Source organism: Chiloscyllium plagiosum, chromosome 1 (genome assembly GCF_004010195.1).
Source record: "Chiloscyllium plagiosum isolate BGI_BamShark_2017 chromosome 1, ASM401019v2, whole genome shotgun sequence".
Lineage (NCBI taxonomy): Eukaryota > Metazoa > Chordata > Chondrichthyes > Orectolobiformes > Hemiscylliidae > Chiloscyllium > Chiloscyllium plagiosum.
This window is the reverse complement of record NC_057710.1, coordinates 126752057-126771397: the sequence shown is the minus strand read 5'-3', so window position 1 is coordinate 126771397 and position 19341 is coordinate 126752057. Positions and strand designations below refer to the sequence as shown.

Below are 19341 nucleotides of genomic sequence, written 5' to 3'. Positions count from 1 at the left end.
CACTGTAATGTAATCTAATCTAATCTAATCTAATCTAATCTAATCTAATCTAATCTAATCTAATCATAACCTGAAGGATGCTGAAATAATTTCAACCCACAGTGGCAGAAATGGCATTGCTGGCTGAATACCCTTGATCTGTTATGTCAAAATGTAGTTGAGAGCACAGCACAGCAGGTCTGGCAGCATCCGAGGAGCAGGAGAATTGATGTTTCAGGGATAAGCCCTTCATCGGGGATCACTTTCACCTATGTCAAAATGTAGCCTGGAACTCAAAATGCTGATTGGTTAATGTGCAGAGTATTGTGAGGTTGATATCATGTAAATCCAAAAAGTAGGAGAAAGTGAGGACTGCAGATGCTGGAGATCAGAGCTGAAAATGTGTTGCTGGAAAAGCGCAGCAGGTCCGGCAACATCCAAGGAGCAGGAGAATCGACGTTTTTGGCATGAGCCCTTATTCAGGAATCCTGAAGAAGAACACATTTTCAAATCCAAAAAGTAGTCAAAGCTACATAATTCAATCCAAGAAAATTGACCTCTTGAATGTGACATCTGTTCTATTGTTTTTTTTTCCCCTGCAGAATAATACTGTTTGGAAGCCAAACTCTTGCCAAGATTGCAGCTGTCATAGTGATATTGTCCTGTGCGAGTTTACCCAGTGTCGGAACCCTCAGTGTGATTCTCAGAAGGTAATTATGTAGTTATGCATTGTCATACCTTTGAAATGGTTGATGTACAGTGATAACCTAGGATAAGGAAGCTAATGGTCTATAAATTTGCAGAATTATTAGAACGTGCCTTACATTGTTTAAAAATATGCATTGTACCTGGATAAGTATGTTTCACTTCCCATCATTTATGTCTTTGCGATCTGAGAATCTGCTCTGTAATGGAAATGGATCATGAGCCATTGATCTCCGTTTCTAACAGGTTACCCGGTTGTGGCAGTGTCAGTCTGTCAGTGTAACTTGGTTGGGTGCCAACGGTATTTTGTTTTCATCTTGGGCACTTACTAGAAGAATTGAATGTAAAATGTGGCACTCATGAGCTGACTGAAACACCAGCTGGATTACTAGCTTAGAGATTTAATATTTCAGACCCTATAAACTACAGTTACATTCCTAAGATAATATATACGTTAGTTTCTTTCTGGTATCCAAAAGCCAGGATGATGGGCAGGAGGGTCAAAAGAATTTCCCCTTATGGGAAAGCCACCAACTCCCTCCTCACCTCGTCCACACCCCCTGCGCTCCATCCACCCTCCTCACCCTGTCCACCTTCTGCGCACTGTCCATCCTCAGTGCCCCGTCCACCCTCTGCACCCCCTCCGTGCCCCGTGCCCTCTCCGCGCCACGTCCCCCTTCTGCGCCCTGACCACACTCCATGCCAGTCGAGTTTCACTTACTCTCTCAGGTGCATGTTTGTACTGAAGAGAACTTTGACACGTCTAAGCCCTCTTTGCAAATCAATAGCTTTATGTCATTTGGAAGGAGACCTCAACCTAAAGCAGGAAAGCAAATAAAAATCTAGACCAGAGTCTTGTCAGTTATGGTTATTATCCACAAGATAAATGGTTGTTGCAATGTGGCAGGGGTCACAGAATTCTTTTTCCATTAGACTTGTAGTGATTGGAACCATGTTGGAACCTAGTTGTGAGAGTTCCCGGATTGGCCCAGATTAACAATCCATAAGGAGCCCTGGCTGACAGAAAGAAACAGGAGTGTCAGAGAGCCTCCTCACTTTACGGACTGACTCTGAGTTAGCTGGCCAGAATCCATATGCACTTGTAAATAAAGGGTGACTTGGTGACGAGATACTGGTCTCTGTGCAGTTATTTCAAAACTGATTGTTGGACATGACTAAATTTAATGCAGGGTTTGTACCGTGCTCTGGAATTGCCAGCATGTCATTCCCTATACATGAAATAAAAATCCGTGCTGGGGAGAAACTAATATTTATTCAACAGAACAAAGCTGCCAGACAAGGGAACTGAAATCATGCCTTGAGGTAAAACAGGAAATAATGTGACACCACTCTTGCAGACATATGTGACAAATTATAGAATTAAGGTATTTGTGATGTGGTGCTTGAATAAGGAATAGTTGTCTGGTATACCATTTAAGTTTCTTGAAAATGCCTTTGTAAGAAGAGGCTGCTTGTGTTCTTTCTATTTTATGGCTCACAATCATAGAATCTTAGAATAAGGGCCTGGGTTCAATTCCAGCCTTAGGTGACTGTATATTGGAGTTTTGCATGTTTTCCAGTGTCTGCATGGATTTTCTCCCACAGTCCAAAGATATGCAGGTTAGGTGAGTTAGCCAAGCTAAGTTGCCCTGTAGAGTCCCTGCAGGCTCAGTGGGTTAACTACAGTAAATGCGTGGATAGGTGGGTTTGGGGTGGGATGTTCTTTGGAAGGTCAGTACATGCTTGATGAGCTGAATGGCCTATATCTGCATTGTAGAGATTCTGTGATTTTATTGTATGTCAAAATATTCTCTCTCGCAACAACCAGCGTCTCGACGGGAATAATATGTCACTTCAACATTAGTGATGTGTGTACATGATCAACATTTTGATTTACTAAAATCTTTAATGACAATATTTGAAAGTATTGTGTGATACGACCGTGCTACTTACAACCTTTGCTTTTTAGGAATTGCAAGTTTATCTAGAATGTATCATGAAAGTGGTGCAAAGAAGTAATTTAAAAACTGTTACTAAGCTGTTACGCAAGTATTGTCTTTTAACTGTAAAAGACTATCTTGGAGTATTGTTCTACTTTTAACTTTTATGTGCAATATTTTATATTTGTCCTTACTGTTGTCAGGGTGAAGTCTTCAAAATAAGTCCAAACAATTGCTGCCCTGAATGTGCCCTGAGGACCCAAAGCTTCTGTGAATATGAAGGACAAGTTCATGGGGTAAGCATTCACATATCCTGAGATGTGTTCATGGTAAAACAAAAAATATTTTGAACAGAAGAAACATTTAAAATATATATTGCATCAATATTCTCTTTGTGTGCATTTTAGTGAAAAAAATATCTATTGCCATTTATCATAACCATTCATGGTATTGCACCATGTCTGGAAGATAATTTACCTTATTGGCTTTAATTTAAGATTTTTTTTATGAGAGTCATGGAGTTGTACAGCAGAGAACAGACCTTTTCAGTCCAACTCGTCCATGCTGACCAGATATCTTAAATTCATCTAATCCCATATCCCTCTAAACATTTCATGTGCCTTCCAGATGCCTTTTCAATGTTGTAATTGTACCAGTCTTCATCACTTCTTTTAGCAGTTCATTCTGTACATGCACCACCTTTGCATGAAAAGTTACCCCTTAGACTCCTTTTCTATCTTTCTGCATTCACCTTAAACCTATGCCCCCTAGTTTTGAACTTAGGTACCTTGGGAAAAAGACCTTGGCTATTCACCCTGTTCATGCCCTGCATGATTGTATAAACCTCTATAAGGTCACCCTTCAAGCTCTCATGCTCCAGCAAAAATAGCCATAACCTATTCACCCTCTCTCTATAGTTCAAAACCTAAATCTTTTAAATCTTTTCTGAAACTTTTCAAGCGTAACAACATTTTTCCTTTAGCAAGGAGACCAGAATTGAACACTTTTTTCCAAAACTGGTCTAACCGATGTCCTGTATAGTGGCAACATTACCTCCCAAATCCTATACTCAGTGTACCAACCAATAACAGCAGGCATACCAAACACCTCCTTCACTATCCTATCTGCCTATGACTCCATCTTCAAGGAACTATGAACCTGCACTTCAAGGTTCTCGGCAACTCTCCCCAGTACCCTACCCTTAGGTGTATAAGTCCTGCCCTAATTTGCCTTTCTAAATGCAGTACCCTCACATTTATTGAAATTAAACTCCATTTGCCAGCCTTTGGCCCATCCGATCAAGGTCCCATTGTACTCCGAGATAACCTTTTTTGCTGCCCACTACATCCACAATTTTGGTGTTATCTTCAAACTTACTAATCGTTCCTCCTATATTCACATCCAAATCATTTATATAAATGACTCAAGCAGTGGACTCAACACTGGTCATTGGTACACTGATGGTCACAGGTTTGCAGTCTGAAAATCAACCCTCCGCCATCCCCTTCTGTCTCTCCTACCTTCAAGCCAACTTTGTATCCAAATCTTCCTGCACCCCGTGTAATTAAATCCTACCAGGCGAAACCTTGTTGAATTCTTAAGACTCAGTTCATAACTGTAAGCGAAATCCTCAAATCTGTCAGACGCTGTTTTTACATTTCTCAATAACATAAAGAATTTATTAATGTATTCAATAGAGGATTTTAGACATCAGGCATGAGGAAATGGCAGGTGAGCAAAATTTGTTGCATCTGAGGAGTTGGGCAGTACTGTGCTAATCTTAAAGGAACATGTGTTGAAATGATGAGATCTTGGGCTGACCAAAGCATTGTCGAAGCTTTCAGCAGCAACTCTGCTTTGGCAGAGGCTGAACCAGGAAATGTCCAAAGATAGAGTCATTGTTTATTTGATAGAGACAATGTGGTCAAGAATTCAGCTAAGGATTAAATATTTTGTCGAGTTGTAAACATTCTGGTGGTCGAGGAATGAGATGGCATTGATGGTGAGGCAGTGGAGTTTGTGGTATGTTCAAAAGTTGCTGGAAATTATGGCTTCTGTATGACTTTCAGATCGTCAGATCACTAACCTTGGAACAGTTCTCATAAAATGGTCAAGAGAGTTGGTGGGGTGGTTGACACTTTCTGTCTGTTTGTAAATGATGTTACCAAGGAGAAGCGTGAAGATTCTATTATGCACTCTTTCAATTTTTAAAAATATTTTTTTTTCTGTGGGATAAAGACTAAAGACATATTCACATCTATTTTTATCTTATTAGATATCCCAAATGCATTGCCATTCATTAAATGTTTTTGGTGTGTCTTCACTGTTTTCACAAGGTCCCACCTTGTGAAAGATAATGGTCAGAAAATCTATGTCTATGATATGCTTGAATAAGAAAAAACTGGCCTAGTTGTAATGGAGAATATCCCTTCTGTTTTTTGAAATTGCATCAGGAATCTTTTACATCCACTAGTGAGGGCAGATGGGACCTTGCTTAGTGTCTCATCCAAAAGATTCCACCTCTGACAGTACAGCATTGTCCCAGGATTGCCATGGGCTGTCAAGCTAATTCTGTGAACTCTTAGTATTCGTACTGCATTTTGTGGCCTCATTTGTCTGGTGGGCACCTGAGATGAACTTTCTCCAAATGGAGCTACGATTTAATTTGAATTTTTAAAAGTGTGATTCATTCCCTTAACTTGTCAGAGTGTGGCAGGGTCAGCAATAGAATCATAGAATCATTATGGTGTAGAAGCATGTCATTCAGCCCCTCAAGCCTGTGCCAGCTCTCTGAGGATTTTAATTTAGTGCCAGCTGCCAAATAACATTTCCCCCCGTGATCCAGCTTGCTGTTTCTCTTTAATTAACTATCCAATGCCCTCGTGAATGTCTCAGTCTAACCTGTATCCACTGTTTCCTGAAAGTATGCACCAAACTTGATGGTTCGCTGTGTAACAAAAAAGCTTTTCTTATCTTATATTTGCTTCTTTTGCAGAACGTGGTAAGACTGTGCCTTCTGGTTCCTAATCCTTTAACAAGCAGTAATAGTTTCTCCCAATTTACACTCTTTAGGTACTCTAAGATATTGAAAACTATGATCAGACCTCCCCTCTGCCCTCTCCTCTCCAAGGAAGGCGGTCCCAAATTTTCCAATATATCCTCATAATGAAAGTGTCTCATCCTTGAAATCATTCTCTTAAGCCTCTTGTGACTTGCTCGAATGCATTCACATCATTCATGAAGTTTGGTACTTAGAACTGCATATAATACTCAAGCTAAAGTCTAATTAGTATCCTATTGGAGTTCTTCATACTCTTCCTGCTGTTGTACGGTCTGTCCTTATGTAGGAAGCCTGCAAAACATTATATTTTTTTAAGCAGATCTCGTAACCTATCCTTTTACCTTTAGTGACTTACGCATCTATATGCTTAGGTCTCTCTGGTCCTGTCCACCCTATAGGAAAGTATCCTTTACTTTATATTGCCTCTTCATGCCAAAGTGCATCATCTCACACTACTCTAGATTGAACTTCATCTGTCACCTATGTGCCCACATGTTGAGTGCTTGTAAAGTTTCATATTGTCCACATCTTCATTTACAAGATACTTTTACATGTTTTGTGTTGACCGCAAACATTGACATTTTCACCTGCGCACCAAAATCTAGATCATAGTATGCAGCAGAGAAAGTATTATACTGCATGTGTTACTGTAGCTTGAATCATACCCATTCACAACTTGAAAAATACTACATAGGAAATTATGCTGAGTACACACTACAGAGATAGTAGAATCATTGCTAGTAATGTTACAAGGATCTTTAGATTCCGGAAAAGTAGTACATTAGCATGGATAGAGGATTGACTAACCAATAGAAAATAGAGTTGGGATAAAAGGAACAATTTCCGAATAACTACCTGTGACTGGTGGAGTGCCACATTATGTGCAACATAGATTAATGCCTTGGATGAGTGAAGTGAGCATATTAATAGTTTGCAGATAACATAAAATAAATGGGAAGGGGAGTGGTGAAGGTGATGTAACTTACAGATGTCTGCAGATAGTGAATAGGGAAACATCTTGGTAGATAATGTGGGCAAATGTGATAGTGGCAGGAAGAATAGAGGAGTTGAATATTCTTTAACGGAGAAATACTGCAGAAAGCCACAGCATGAAGAGATTTGGGGACCCTTGTGCATAAATCACAAAAACCTAGCAGTGTTCAGCAGGTAATAGGAAAGGCCGATGGAACATTGGCTTTTAATTCAAAGTGAGTGGAACATAAAAAGAGATCATTCGTCAAAACTCTCAACAAATAGTCAGACCACTTCTCAAATATTGTGACTAGTTTTGGTCCGTTTATCTGAGGAAAGAGATACTTGCATTGGAGGCCATCTAGAGAAAGCTCCTAAGATTGATCCCGAACATGGAAAGATTTTTGTGTAAGGAAGCATTGAATAGTTTGGTCTTTACTCATTGGAGTTTAGAACAACGAAATGTGACCTTATTGACAGAAAAATTCTTAGGGAGCTTAACACTATAGATGCTGACAGATCGTTTGTCCTTTTGGGAGGTCTAGGACATTAATTTCAGTATTTAAAATTGAGACTTGGAGAATTCCTTATGTCAATGGTGTGAATCTATGGAATTCTTTAGCACAGAGGGCTTTCAAGGCTGGGTCATTAAGTATATTCAAGATGCCTTATCATCTTATAAACTAAAAAGGAGAATTCTTCAACCTTACTCAAAAAATAGCTTGCTCTCCTCTACCAGTAAATATTTGCTTCTCCTATGTCAATTCAGAAATTAAAATTTTTCTCAATTACTTATGGCGGCCTAATAGAACAATTCCAGTTTTTTCTTGAGATTTTTAAAACAAAAGTCCACTCTGATGAGTGATCATTAATCTGAAATGTTAACTTTTGATTCTTTCTCCATAGATGTTCCCTCAATTGCCAATTATTTCCAGCCTCTTGTTTTTATTTTTAATAAATGTAGAGCTCTATTTTATATTCACATGCAATAGCTCAATAAAAAACAACCAGAAGCCACTTTGGTTTGATAAACAGAAGAAATCATAATTAATAAAGTAAATAGTGCTGATGGATGTATTGCAAGAAGCAAATCATTATATAAATTGGACAATAATATAACTCTTGCAATGTTACAACTTCATACCAATCTGTTCCAGAGGTTTCACTGCTTCATGTTTTGGTTTGTTGTCATTTCGAAAACAGGCAATTACTATTCTGTGCTGTCACCTTCATGACACAACAGACTTGAGCATTGTAGGCATTTCGCAACTGCGTTTACTGCCTTGTCACACCTTCAATAATTGTGTTACGTTTTTTGCTTATTGGGAACTGTGTACAAATCGGTGTTTTGTATTCCACCCATTGTAAAATTAACTTTCAAAAATAAGACTTAGATGACAACAATCATGAAAGCAATATCAAAATGACGACAGAGGAGCCTATTGTTGAAGTGTGGCGACTGTATTAGAAAAGCACAGAACATCAATCAAACTTCTAAGTTAAATATGCAAATATTAGCAAGTGCTTTTTAAATTGATTTTTACCAGCTATTTGTTGTTACTTAGAAGTGATGATGCTTGCTCTTTCTGCTTTTAATGTTTGCAGCATGAGACAGAGTGGATGACCTCAAGGTGTACTATTTGCTCCTGCGCCAACAAGAAAGTTGAATGTGGCCCAAAATATTGTCCCTCCATTACCTGTGGGAGAGGAGAAATTGAGTACACCCCAGAAGGAGACTGCTGTCCAAAGTGTGTCAAAACTGGAGGTAGGACAGCAAACTTTACTGCTGCTTCTGTGCATCTGTTGGACATTACATATCATATAGAAACAAAGAAACTGTACAGGACAGAAGTAGGTCATGTTCGAACCATGTTGTCAAGTTTGTTTTATGGTTTATTTTGTTTTTGATGTTAACTCATTAATACTGGAAAAAAAATGTAGGCTAGATGAAGAATTCATTGAATATTTTCATGCCAGTTTCTAGACTAACATAATACGGCAGCAGGACTGGTGAATTTAAACCTAGTTTTGACCAACAAGGTTGATTAATTACTGATCTCCTAGTGAAAGTTCTCCAAGGGGGCAGTTAGGTGCTAGTGATGCATTAGCAAGCATTTAGTAGGATGATAAGCACAGATATATTCCAAATAAGAAAAAGTTTAGGACAGACCAGCCATCCATGGTCAACTGAAACTTTCAAGGATAGTGTCAAACACAAAGAAAAGGAACATAATTGTGCAAAAAGAGGTGGCAGGTCAGCAGATTGGACATAATATTAAAAAGAACAAAGAAGGTTTACAAAATTGAGGGGCATGGATAGGGTAAATAGGCAAAATTGAAAATGTGTTGCTGGAGAAGCGCATCAGGTCAGGCAGCATCCAGGGAACAGGAGAATCGACGTTTCGGGCATAAGCCCTTCTTCAGGAATGATTCTTCAGGAATGATTCCTGAAGAAGGGCTTATGCCCGAAATGTCGATTCTCCTGTTCCCTGGATGCTGCCTGACCTGCTGCGCTTCTCCAGCAACACATTTTCAGCTCTGATCTCCAGCATCTGCAGACCTCACTTTCTCCATAAATAGGCAAAGTCTTTTCCTGGGGTCGGGGAGTCCAGAACAAGAAGGCATAGGTTTAGGGTGAGAGGGGAAAGATATAAAAGAGACCTAAGGGGCAACTTTTTCACACACAGGATGGTTACGGGTATGGAATTAGCTGCGATAGGAAGTGGTCGAGGCTGGTACAATTGCAACATTTAAGAGGCATTTGGATGGATATATGAATAGGATGGGTTTGGAGGGATATGGGCCATGTGCTGGCAGGTGGGACTAGATTGGGTTTGGGATATCTGGTCAGCATGGACGGGTTGGACCGAAGGGTCTGTTTCCATGCTGTAAATCTCTATGACTCTGACTCCATAGCTACTAAAATATGAATAAAAAATGAAAATTTAGTGTATGAGAGAAATTTAGCCAAAAATACAAAGGAGCAGAAATGTTTTGTCAGATATTTAAAAAGAAAAGAGGTAATGAAGTAAATGTTGAGTCCATAGAAAATAAAGCTGGGGGGGTTACTTACAGAGAATAAAGAGATGGCAGGTGAATTGAACAGGTAAGTTGCATTGGTCTTCACAAGAGAAGATAGAAGAAACATCCCAGAATTAGCTGTAATCAGGAATTGAAAAGCAGTGAGGAACTCAAGGAAATGATAATATTCAGAGAGTAGCAGGGAAGTTGTACTCAGTAAACTGTTGGAACTGCGAGTTGATAAGTGCTCGGGTCCTGATGGATTCCATCCTTGAGTCTTACATGAAGTAGTTAGTGAGGTAATTGATGTGTTAGTTTTAATTTTCCAAAACTCAACAGATTTGGGGAAAGTTGCTTGAGATTGGAAAGTAGCTAATGTAAACATCTTATTCAGAAAGGGAGGTAATCAGAAAGCAAGAAACTCTAGGCCAGTTGGCTTAGCATTGGTCATAAGGAAAATATTAGAAGCTATTCTGAAAGAGGTTATAACTGGGTTCTTGGTAAGCTTAAAGTAAACAGGGAGAGCCATATGGTTTTGTGAAAGGGAAATCATGCTTAACTAATTTATTAGAGTTTTTTAAAGAATAACTTGTGCTATGAACAATGGAGAACCAGTAAATATGTTGTACGTAATTTTCACAAGGAATTTAATGAAGTGCCACATCAAAGGTTATAACAGAAGTTCAAAGCTCATGGCGTTGTGGGTAACGTATTGGTGTAGACGGTAGATTAGCAAGTGAACAGGAAACAGCAGGAATAAATGGGTCCTTTTCAGGCTGCAGAATGTCATGAGTCATGTGGCACAGGGGTTGGTGCTGACACCTCAACTCTTTCACCCAAATTATTTATATACATTAGAGGGACTGCAAGTCTGGTAATTAAATTTGCTGATGACACAAAAATAGGTAAGAAGTGTTGCAAAGCGGATGTAAGGAGCCTACGAAGGGATAAAGATAGGTTAAGAGAGTGGGCAAAGAACTAACAAATAGAATATAATAGAATATAAATGTCTATTTTGGCAGAAAGAATAATAAAAATCAGCATATGATGTAGATGGTGAAAGAATACAGGGTTATCTGAGTGTCCTCATGTATAGATCACTGGTTAGTATGCAGAGACAGCAAATAATCAGGAAAGCTCATAGAATGGTCACTGTCCTTACAGAGGGATGTTAATGCACTTCAGTAATTCAGAGAAGTTTTACTAGACTAATACCTGGAATGAGTGAATTGCCTTATGAGTGAAGTCTAGACAGGCTAAACCTACATTCTCTGGAGTTTAGAAAAGTCAGGGGTGACTTAATTGAAACATAAATTCTGGAGGGGAATTGTCTGGGTGTATGTGGAAAGGCATTTCCTTATGTGGGAAAGTCTAGAATTGGGGGGAGTCACAATTTAAAATTAAGTGATCACCAATTTAAGATAGAGATGTGGAATTTTTGTTTGAGAGTTGAGAGTGTTTGGAATTACCATCTTCAAAGGGCAGTAGATACAGATTTTTAAATAATTTTAATGCAGAGATAGATAAATTGTTGTTTACCAAGGGGATAGAGATATGCAGGAATATAGAGGTTAAAATCCAATAATCCATGATCTTATTGATTGGTGGAGCAGGCTCAAAGGGCTGAGTGGCCTATGAATGTTCCTTGTTCATGTGTTTGTAAAAGTGAAGAACTAAATGATGAATGAAAATTATTCCAGAATAGACACTTTGTGATCTGCATTAGCATTTTAAAAAATAATTCATTGAGGTTGTGGTCTTCACTGGCCAGGTCAATGTTTATTGTCCCTCCTTAATTGTTCTTGTGAAACTGATAGAAATGTGTCTTTCTAAATAGTTGGAATCAATTTAATGTAGTTTCACCCATAATATTGTTAGGGAGGGAGTTTCAGGATTTTGATCCAGCGACACTGAACGATTGGAGAAATATTTCTAAGTCAGCATGGTGAGTGGCTCGGAGGGTGACTTGTAGGTGATGGTACTCCCAAGTAACTGCTGTCCTTGCCTTCTGGATGGTAGCAATTTGTGCAGTTGGAAGGTGCTGTCTGAGAAGCTTACTAATTTTTATTGTGTGCTTTAATAGTCCACTTGTCTGATTTCATAGCACTTACGTCTCTGAGTTAAATGATAATCAGTTCAAACCACACTCGGAATTTGAGCATATAACCTAGAGAGGTAGTCTGACATCTCATTGTAGTATTCAGAGAATATTGCACTGTTGGATCTACCACCTTTTGGTCAGCATATCAAACACTGACCCTGTATTCTTGTTCAGATTGACATAAAAGACCCTCATGGTACACGATAGAGAAGGTTAACCAGTTGTATAGCAAGCATTCAATCCTCAGTGACCACCATGAAAACAAATTAACTGGGCATTTATATCGGCATCCTCATTCATCCATGGCACACAAGTGGCCGTGGAATTGTTTGTGAAGTTCTACTTGGATGTCTAAGGAATAGGATGTTATTTAACAGCAATTGTTTCCTATTTTAGTTTTAATTGCTTTCAAATATGGTCAGTTCTGATAGAACGCAATAGTTCCGTCCTTGTGCGATCTCGTGTTATAAAAAAAATTCCATAACAGCCGCATTTAAACTAATGGGGCTGGAATCGCGTTCTAGCAAATACAGGTAAGGAGAATTTGCATACTACAAATAACAATCTAAATATTTCAATCAGGTTAAAGCCAATTTGCGTTGAAGAAACATGTGTTGCAGCCGAACCAACTATGTAAATCTGTTCTTGCGTAATCGAAATAACAGGGTAGCAAGGAATTTCACATCTTATTTTTCCATGTTGCTCATTTTTTGCATCAATTACTTCTACAAACAGAGTCATGCCTTTATGAGGGAAGAATGTATAGGGATGGCGAAGACTGGAACTTAACCAATTGTTCAAAGTGTGTCTGCAATAATGGTGAGGTGCAGTGCTACATTGCAGAGTGCCAGCCGTTATACTGTAAGAAGGTATGTGGCATATTCTTGTACTGTATTTAAATTAAAAAGTGAAAAGTCATCATCAGTTATCCATCCTGAGACAGATGTCAAGCTCTAACCTCCATTCCTTGCCTATATTTATTTTAGCACAGAACTTGGGCGGCACGGTGGCACAGTGGTGTGGGCGGCACGGTGGCACAGTGGTTAGCACTGCTGCCTCACAGCGCCAGAGACCCGGGTTCAGGCGACTGACTGTGTGGAGTTTGCACGTTCACCCCGTGTCTGCGTGGGTTTCCTCCGGGTGCTCCGGTTTCCTCCCACAGTCCAAAGATGTACAGATCAGGTGAATTGGCCATGCTAAATTGCCCGCAGTGTTAGGTAAGGGGTAAATGTAGGGGTATGGGTGGGTTGCGCTTCGGCGGGGCGGTGTGGACTTGTTGGGCCGAAGGGCCTGTTTCCACACTGTAATGTAATCTAATCTAATCTAAACTTCACATGTCTTGGGATTCTATGTATTTCAGGACCTGGATTGCAATTATCAAACGCAAATTGGTTTATTGGCCCATGTGAAGCATGGTCACCATAGAACCTCCCCAGACACCAACCTGCTGATGAATGTGGCATGTTGTGCAGCCAAATTCCTGTCTTCCCACAATTGACAAACTGCAGTGTGATGTCCATTTGGAACCTGGAGCTTACTTGTTGCATTTGAATAAGGTTGCAACCTGAAAATGATTGGGCTTTGGCTTTGACTTCAGGAAGACAGTATGCTGGATTTTTGCCAGTTAAGGACATATGAGTCAAGGCAATTTGAAGCCGTTGTTTCCTCTCATTTTCCCATATTTTTGTCTCCTAGAGACTTTGGGAAGTGGCGGGGTAGTGTGTCCAAGGTTTGGATCTGTCACTTCCCTAAGTAGGCCTGTAGCAGAAACGAAAGCCTGTGGTGCAGAGGGAGTTAATGGAAAGGCCTGGCCTTGTTCTCTGGGACATTTGTCCATATCCCTACATCAATCTGATGCCCCAGCCCCTTCCACACCCAGCTAACCCTCCCTCTCCATCTGTCCACCCAACCCAGTCCTCCTTGGTGTTTCCTTTGTGTCCTTGATAGTAACTCACTCAATGTCTACAATGCATGTAACACCATTGAAAAGGCTTTGTAATAAAAAATTTTAAGAAAGGCTCTGACAATCAAGGAAACACCGAATTCTTTCAGTGCATTTTAATAAAACTGTCAAATATTGAGCCATTTTATTCCATTGGCAGTCTGTTTAAACAACAAAATGAAATCTCCTTTAGTGGTTATTACATTGTGAAAAGTATCAAATTCTTTTTTTAGAAACCAAATCACAAAGACAGATAATTCTTTAACACCCATTAAAACTCAATCCTCCGAACAACTGAAAAACAACTATATATGAAGTGTTTTATTAGCTTTTGAAACTCAGCCACATATTCATAATGAAATCAGCTGTTAAAATAATTTCATTAAAACAAACCAGTACTATTACACGTAATTGAAATTACTGATTTTGAAGTTATGAACTGTTGATGAGAGAATTCACTCACCTGTCAGGAGTTTGTGATGTGATTGTTTTGAAAGGATTTCCACATTTATGACTTAACCACCTCAATTTCCTTAATTCCTGAATCAATTCCAAATGATTTTGGGACATAAAATCTGGTCACATGTTTCTGTTCCAACCACTTTGCGCACACACCAAAGCCTGTTCTTTTATTCTGAATACATTCTACTTCTAGCTATTTCCTAATTAGTCTGTTCAGAGATGTTATCACACACCTCTGAAGCAGGTGGGGCTTGAACCCAAGCCTCCTGGCTCTGGGGTAGAGACACTACCACCATGTACAAGCACATTTCATATTCCACTGCTCTGTGTTTTTTGTTAACATTTCAATTGCCTAATCACTGAATTGCTTCAGTACTCTGCCAGGCTGACACTTCATTTTTAGGTCTGCTTGGTGCTGCTCATGACATGCCCTTCAGAACCCCTCATTGAATCAGGGCTGATCCCCAAACTTGATGTGGTAGAGTGGGGGGTATACCAGGCCATGATATTGCAGATGGAGTTGCTGATATTCATGGGTGTTCAGTCCCGAGTTGCACGTGTTCTCAATCTGAAGACCAGTTATGGACTTTGATACTGTTGAGAGCAGATACATCTGAAGCAAGCAGATTGGTGACAATGAGGTTAAGAATATTTTCCCTTTTGTTATTTCCTTACCAAGTACTGCTGAGCCAGTTTAGCACTTATGTCAGTTAGGACTCAACCAGCTCAGTCAAGAGTGATGCTTTGTGGACTTTGTTGTATCTACTCAAGCATTCTATGTGGCTTGTGGACAGTGAAGTTTGAAGATGATGACTAGAAGAATCTCATAAAATGTTTAAGTTTTTAAAAGTTTGAATTCAGATTTCAATGACCGAGTAAGAGGTAGGAACAGAAGTGAATGATGTTTTGGTATCAAAAGAATCTGGTGTCCATGAATGACTAGGTTGGCAAGAAGAACATAGAACATTACAGCGCAGTACAGGCCCTTCGGCCCTTGATGTTGCGCCAGCCAGTCATACCAATCTGAAGCCCATCTAACCTACACTATTCCATGTATGTCCATGAAGGAAGCTGGGCTCACAGTCAAACAGTACACCTAGAGTTTGTAATTTGTATTCAATTTGGCATGGCAGCTTGAAATGCAAGGTATTAATTTTTAGGAGTGCTAAAGTTAATAGCTTCATTTTAGAGTAAGCCAGAGAGAATGATGTTCACAACTGATTAGTCTTAGGCTTAGGTTCTGGATTCCATCTCATTGTCATGGAATATGTAAATATATAGTTTGATATGAATAAATAAAATTGTTCTCCACGATACGGTAGAGCATATTTCTTACATTAGCTAGAACTGTATTGGTTGATTAAAGAACACTGCAAGTGAAAACTTATCTTTATTAAAACTGCTTAAATAAATAATAAGCTTTCCCTGTCAAAGTTACATCCAAGTGCTGCACTTCAATGTTTCTTGGATCTACATTTGCCATTGTTCAATTATTGATACTTTTATAGTTAGTCTTTACTGGACCCTGTAAAATAAAATGATTCTGTTTGGAAATGAAATCTTGCTTAATAAGGACATTTGCTTCTATTTCATTTTAACCAATTCAGCTTGCAGAGCTCAGTGTTTTAAATCCCCATCCCCCCAAGTTTGTCAAGATTACTCGTAAGTTAGTTGTAAATCTGGAAAACTAAAGAGAGAAGGAACAGTTCCAACATGCAGGAATAAGACTGTAGTGCTCCAAGTGGTAATTGTATGAGTGAGGTTATCCTGCTGTCTCAATAGATGACAGTACTGCTGTTGCAACAGCAAGTAAAGCTGTTCAATTTGAGGTGAAAAGAGAAACTATTTTGCCTGGATAAAGGAAAAGACAATTTTCTGAAGAAAAATTTCCGAACAAGTGCCTGTTCACTTGGAAGGCACAAGCCAGAAGTCTGATGAAGAATGTGATAGAATACTCCCTACCTGCCTGGAATAGTGCTGCTCCAAAAACACTTGAAGCCCAACACCATCTAGGACAAAGCAGCCCATTTGAGTGGCACTATAAACTACAAAGCATTGCTCCCTGTAGGACTGGCATACAGTAGCAATAATGTGTACTATCCATAAGATGCAGTATAGACTAGTGAATTTAAGGAGGTCAGCCAAGTGGGTCTCATAGAATGAGTTTCCTGATTCAGGCTGTTAATTGGTCTGATCAGGCAGCCTCAGCTGACAGATATAAACAGGAGTGTCAGAGAGCTGGCTCTGGGGAAGCTGGAACAGTGTCAAGTACGATGTATGAGAAAATAAAAGGTAACTTGGAGACCGAATACGAGCCAATGTGGGGTTATTTCACAAACGTTGACCAGTGCTCCTTAGATAGCACCTTCCAAATGTACGACCACTACCATTTAGAGGATCCATGATAACACCATCGTCTGCCACCTCTCCTCCAATGCGGTCATTATCCTGACTTGGAAATATTCACTTGATGGGTCAATTCTGGCACTCCCTAACAGCATTGTGGTTGTAGCTACACCAAATTGACTGCAGCAATTCAAAAAGACAGCTCACCACCTTTTTTCCAGTTAAGCATAGACAATAAATACTGGCTCAGTTAGCCATGCTCCCAACCCCTATTGTACAAAACCTTAACATGAACTAAACATAATTGCCTTAAATACATCTCTAATTCTGTAGAGTGACTGTAGGGCTGGTGGCAGAACAAATTCAATGTAATCTGCAAGGTAAGTAAATTTGATGGACTTTCTTTCTACTATTGTTACATGCACAGAAACCTTTTAGATCCTTATGTTTTAGATTACTTACAGTGTGGAAACAGGCCCTTCGGCCCAACGAGTCCAGACCGACCCGCCAAAGCGCAACCCACCCATACCCCTACATTTACCCCTTTTAACCTAACACTACAGGCAATTTAGCATGGCCAATTCACCTAACCCGCACATCTTTGTAACTGTGGGAGGAAACCAGAGCACCCGGAGGAAACCCACGCAGACACGGGGAGAATGTGCAAACTCCACACAGTCAGTCGCCTGAGTTGGGAATTGAACCCGGGTCTCTGGCGCTGAGGCAGCAGTGCTAACCACTGTGCCACCGTGCCGCCCACAAACCTCTCGAGATTCAGTTTGAATTTTCTGTCTTAAATCTGTAGGGAACTAATGGAAGTTAATTGTGAGTGCCTTCATGGTTACACATTTTTATTCATAATAAATTGATATTTTTCAATTACCTGTATCTTAATTTAAAAAAAATGAAATTTGTTCTGGTAGTGTGTTAACTAACATACACCAACATAAAACATTATGAGGTTAGTTCAAACTGAAGGTTCGCGACCTGATCTGAACGTGAAATGGAGATACAGGTCAAACCTCCATAGGGATTCTCCTGCTCATTAGTTATGATTGCTGAAAGTTACAACAGATGTTAATTCCTGAGTGGTGAGCAGCAAAAAGGCACCAGGCCTCCTGCCCTGAATTGTCATGGGCATCCCAGACTTCATTGATATTGTGCTATATTAGGCAATATAGCACCTTTGGTGTAGTCAATTTGGTGTAGGTACAACCACAATGCTGTTAGGGAGTGTCAGAATTGACCCAGCAAGTGAATATTTCCAAGTCAGGATAATGACCGCCTTGGAGGAGAGGTGGCAGACGATGGTGTTATCATGGATCCTCGAAATGATATTGGTCGTACATTTGGAAGGTGCTATCTGGGCATGGGGTAGCTACTACCCTGTGAAGTTTGGGCAGGGCAGTGATCACTTTCTTGGATTGAAGTAAGTCACCTAGGGAGGTTTTGAGAATGAGATAAGAGGGCTGTAAAGTCTGGGTCAGCACAGTCTTGCATGTTTCTCATGCACTCCAATGAAGCACTCCTGAACCTTCTAGCCTACAAAAGTAAGCTTTGTCTTTAAGGTTTGGGACCTTTATTTCTGTTGCAGCAGGTTTTACTTGTGAGTGTATCCATAGCAGGTGTCTACCCTAGCACGCTTTAGTGTTGTCGGTTTGAAAAATAAATTTGTATGTAAAGTGTCCATTTGTGCCATTTCCTTGGGGCTTCCATGGATCTTTAGCTGAGGTGGATAGTCCAGTGAATGCCACAGAAACTCAGCCCTGCAATACATAAGGGATATGAAGAGATGGGGGTGTATCAGAATGGTAAGAGGAAAACTTAGAAGTATTCAGCAAGTCAGTTTGATATCTTTGGAGAGAAAAATAGACTTAATATTTCAGCCTGATGAAAATTCTCTAGAATGGGTCTTTGACCTGAAATAACTTCTGTTTCTCTCACCTCAAATGTTGCCTGACTGACTAAATATTTGAACCATTTTCAGTTTATACTTCTGGATTTACACCATCAGCATTTTGCTTTAGATGCGAAGTACTTCTGTTTCCTATTTTTTTTTCCCCTCTGTCAAGACCAGGGAGGAATTAACAGGAATGAGGAAATTATGGTCTGAAGCACTGGAATTCACGCACAGGGCAGAAAATGCATCAGAGATCTGGAGGCAATAGAAATACTTTTAATGTTACTTAGAAATTTTCCAATAGCTGGCAGTTGGGTTGATATAAAGAATTTAACATTTGACTTGAAATATGCGACAATAGTAGAATGAGATGAGGTGAAACCAGAGCTTTTCTCCATCAGACAACAGTCCCTTTATGCCTGTAAATTGCTATTTTTATCTTATGGAATTTAAGTATAAATAAATTACAATTTCAGCAATGGATTGTACAATGCTTATAATTTATCACTTTCCCTCCCTCTTGACTTTAGGAGGAAGATGTTGTAATGCAGGTTGGAAACTGCTGTCCTGAATGTCTGCCAAAATCCTGTTCATTGGCAGGGAAGCGGTACAAGGTAACCTTGAAGTTGCTCCGCAACTTCAGATGTTTGAGTTAAGATTTATTCTTCACTTGTAGGCCATGTTCCAGGTCTGACACTGTGATAAGCTGCTATTTGATGTTCCGTGGTTTCTCTTTTAGATGTGGTTAGGATCAGAGTTTTAGATGTCTGTTTTGGCAGTCATGCTTGCCTTACTATGTAATATGTGATAAGGCTGTTTGTTTAAAGAAGAGGGGGGAAAAAAAAAGAAAGATTTGCAGTTATATAATGCTAAATAAAGAGAGTTGAGGCTTGAAAAATTTACTTGCAAGGG

The 19341-nt window shown here is 39.6% G+C and overlaps 1 protein-coding gene across 2 annotated transcripts in view; it reads left to right on the top strand.

Annotated features, from left to right (window-relative positions):
- fras1 (Fraser extracellular matrix complex subunit 1) overlaps window positions 1-19341 on the top strand; it is a 441368-nt gene that overhangs the window by 167635 nt on the left and 254392 nt on the right. For both annotated transcript variants that reach the window (XM_043696280.1, XM_043696287.1), the window contains exons 3-7: window positions 582-689; window positions 2828-2920; window positions 8263-8422; window positions 12515-12648; window positions 18960-19043. In XM_043696280.1, the coding sequence (XP_043552215.1) occupies window positions 582-689; window positions 2828-2920; window positions 8263-8422; window positions 12515-12648; window positions 18960-19043 (579 nt within the window). The remainder of the gene's footprint in view (window positions 1-581; window positions 690-2827; window positions 2921-8262; window positions 8423-12514; window positions 12649-18959; window positions 19044-19341) is intronic.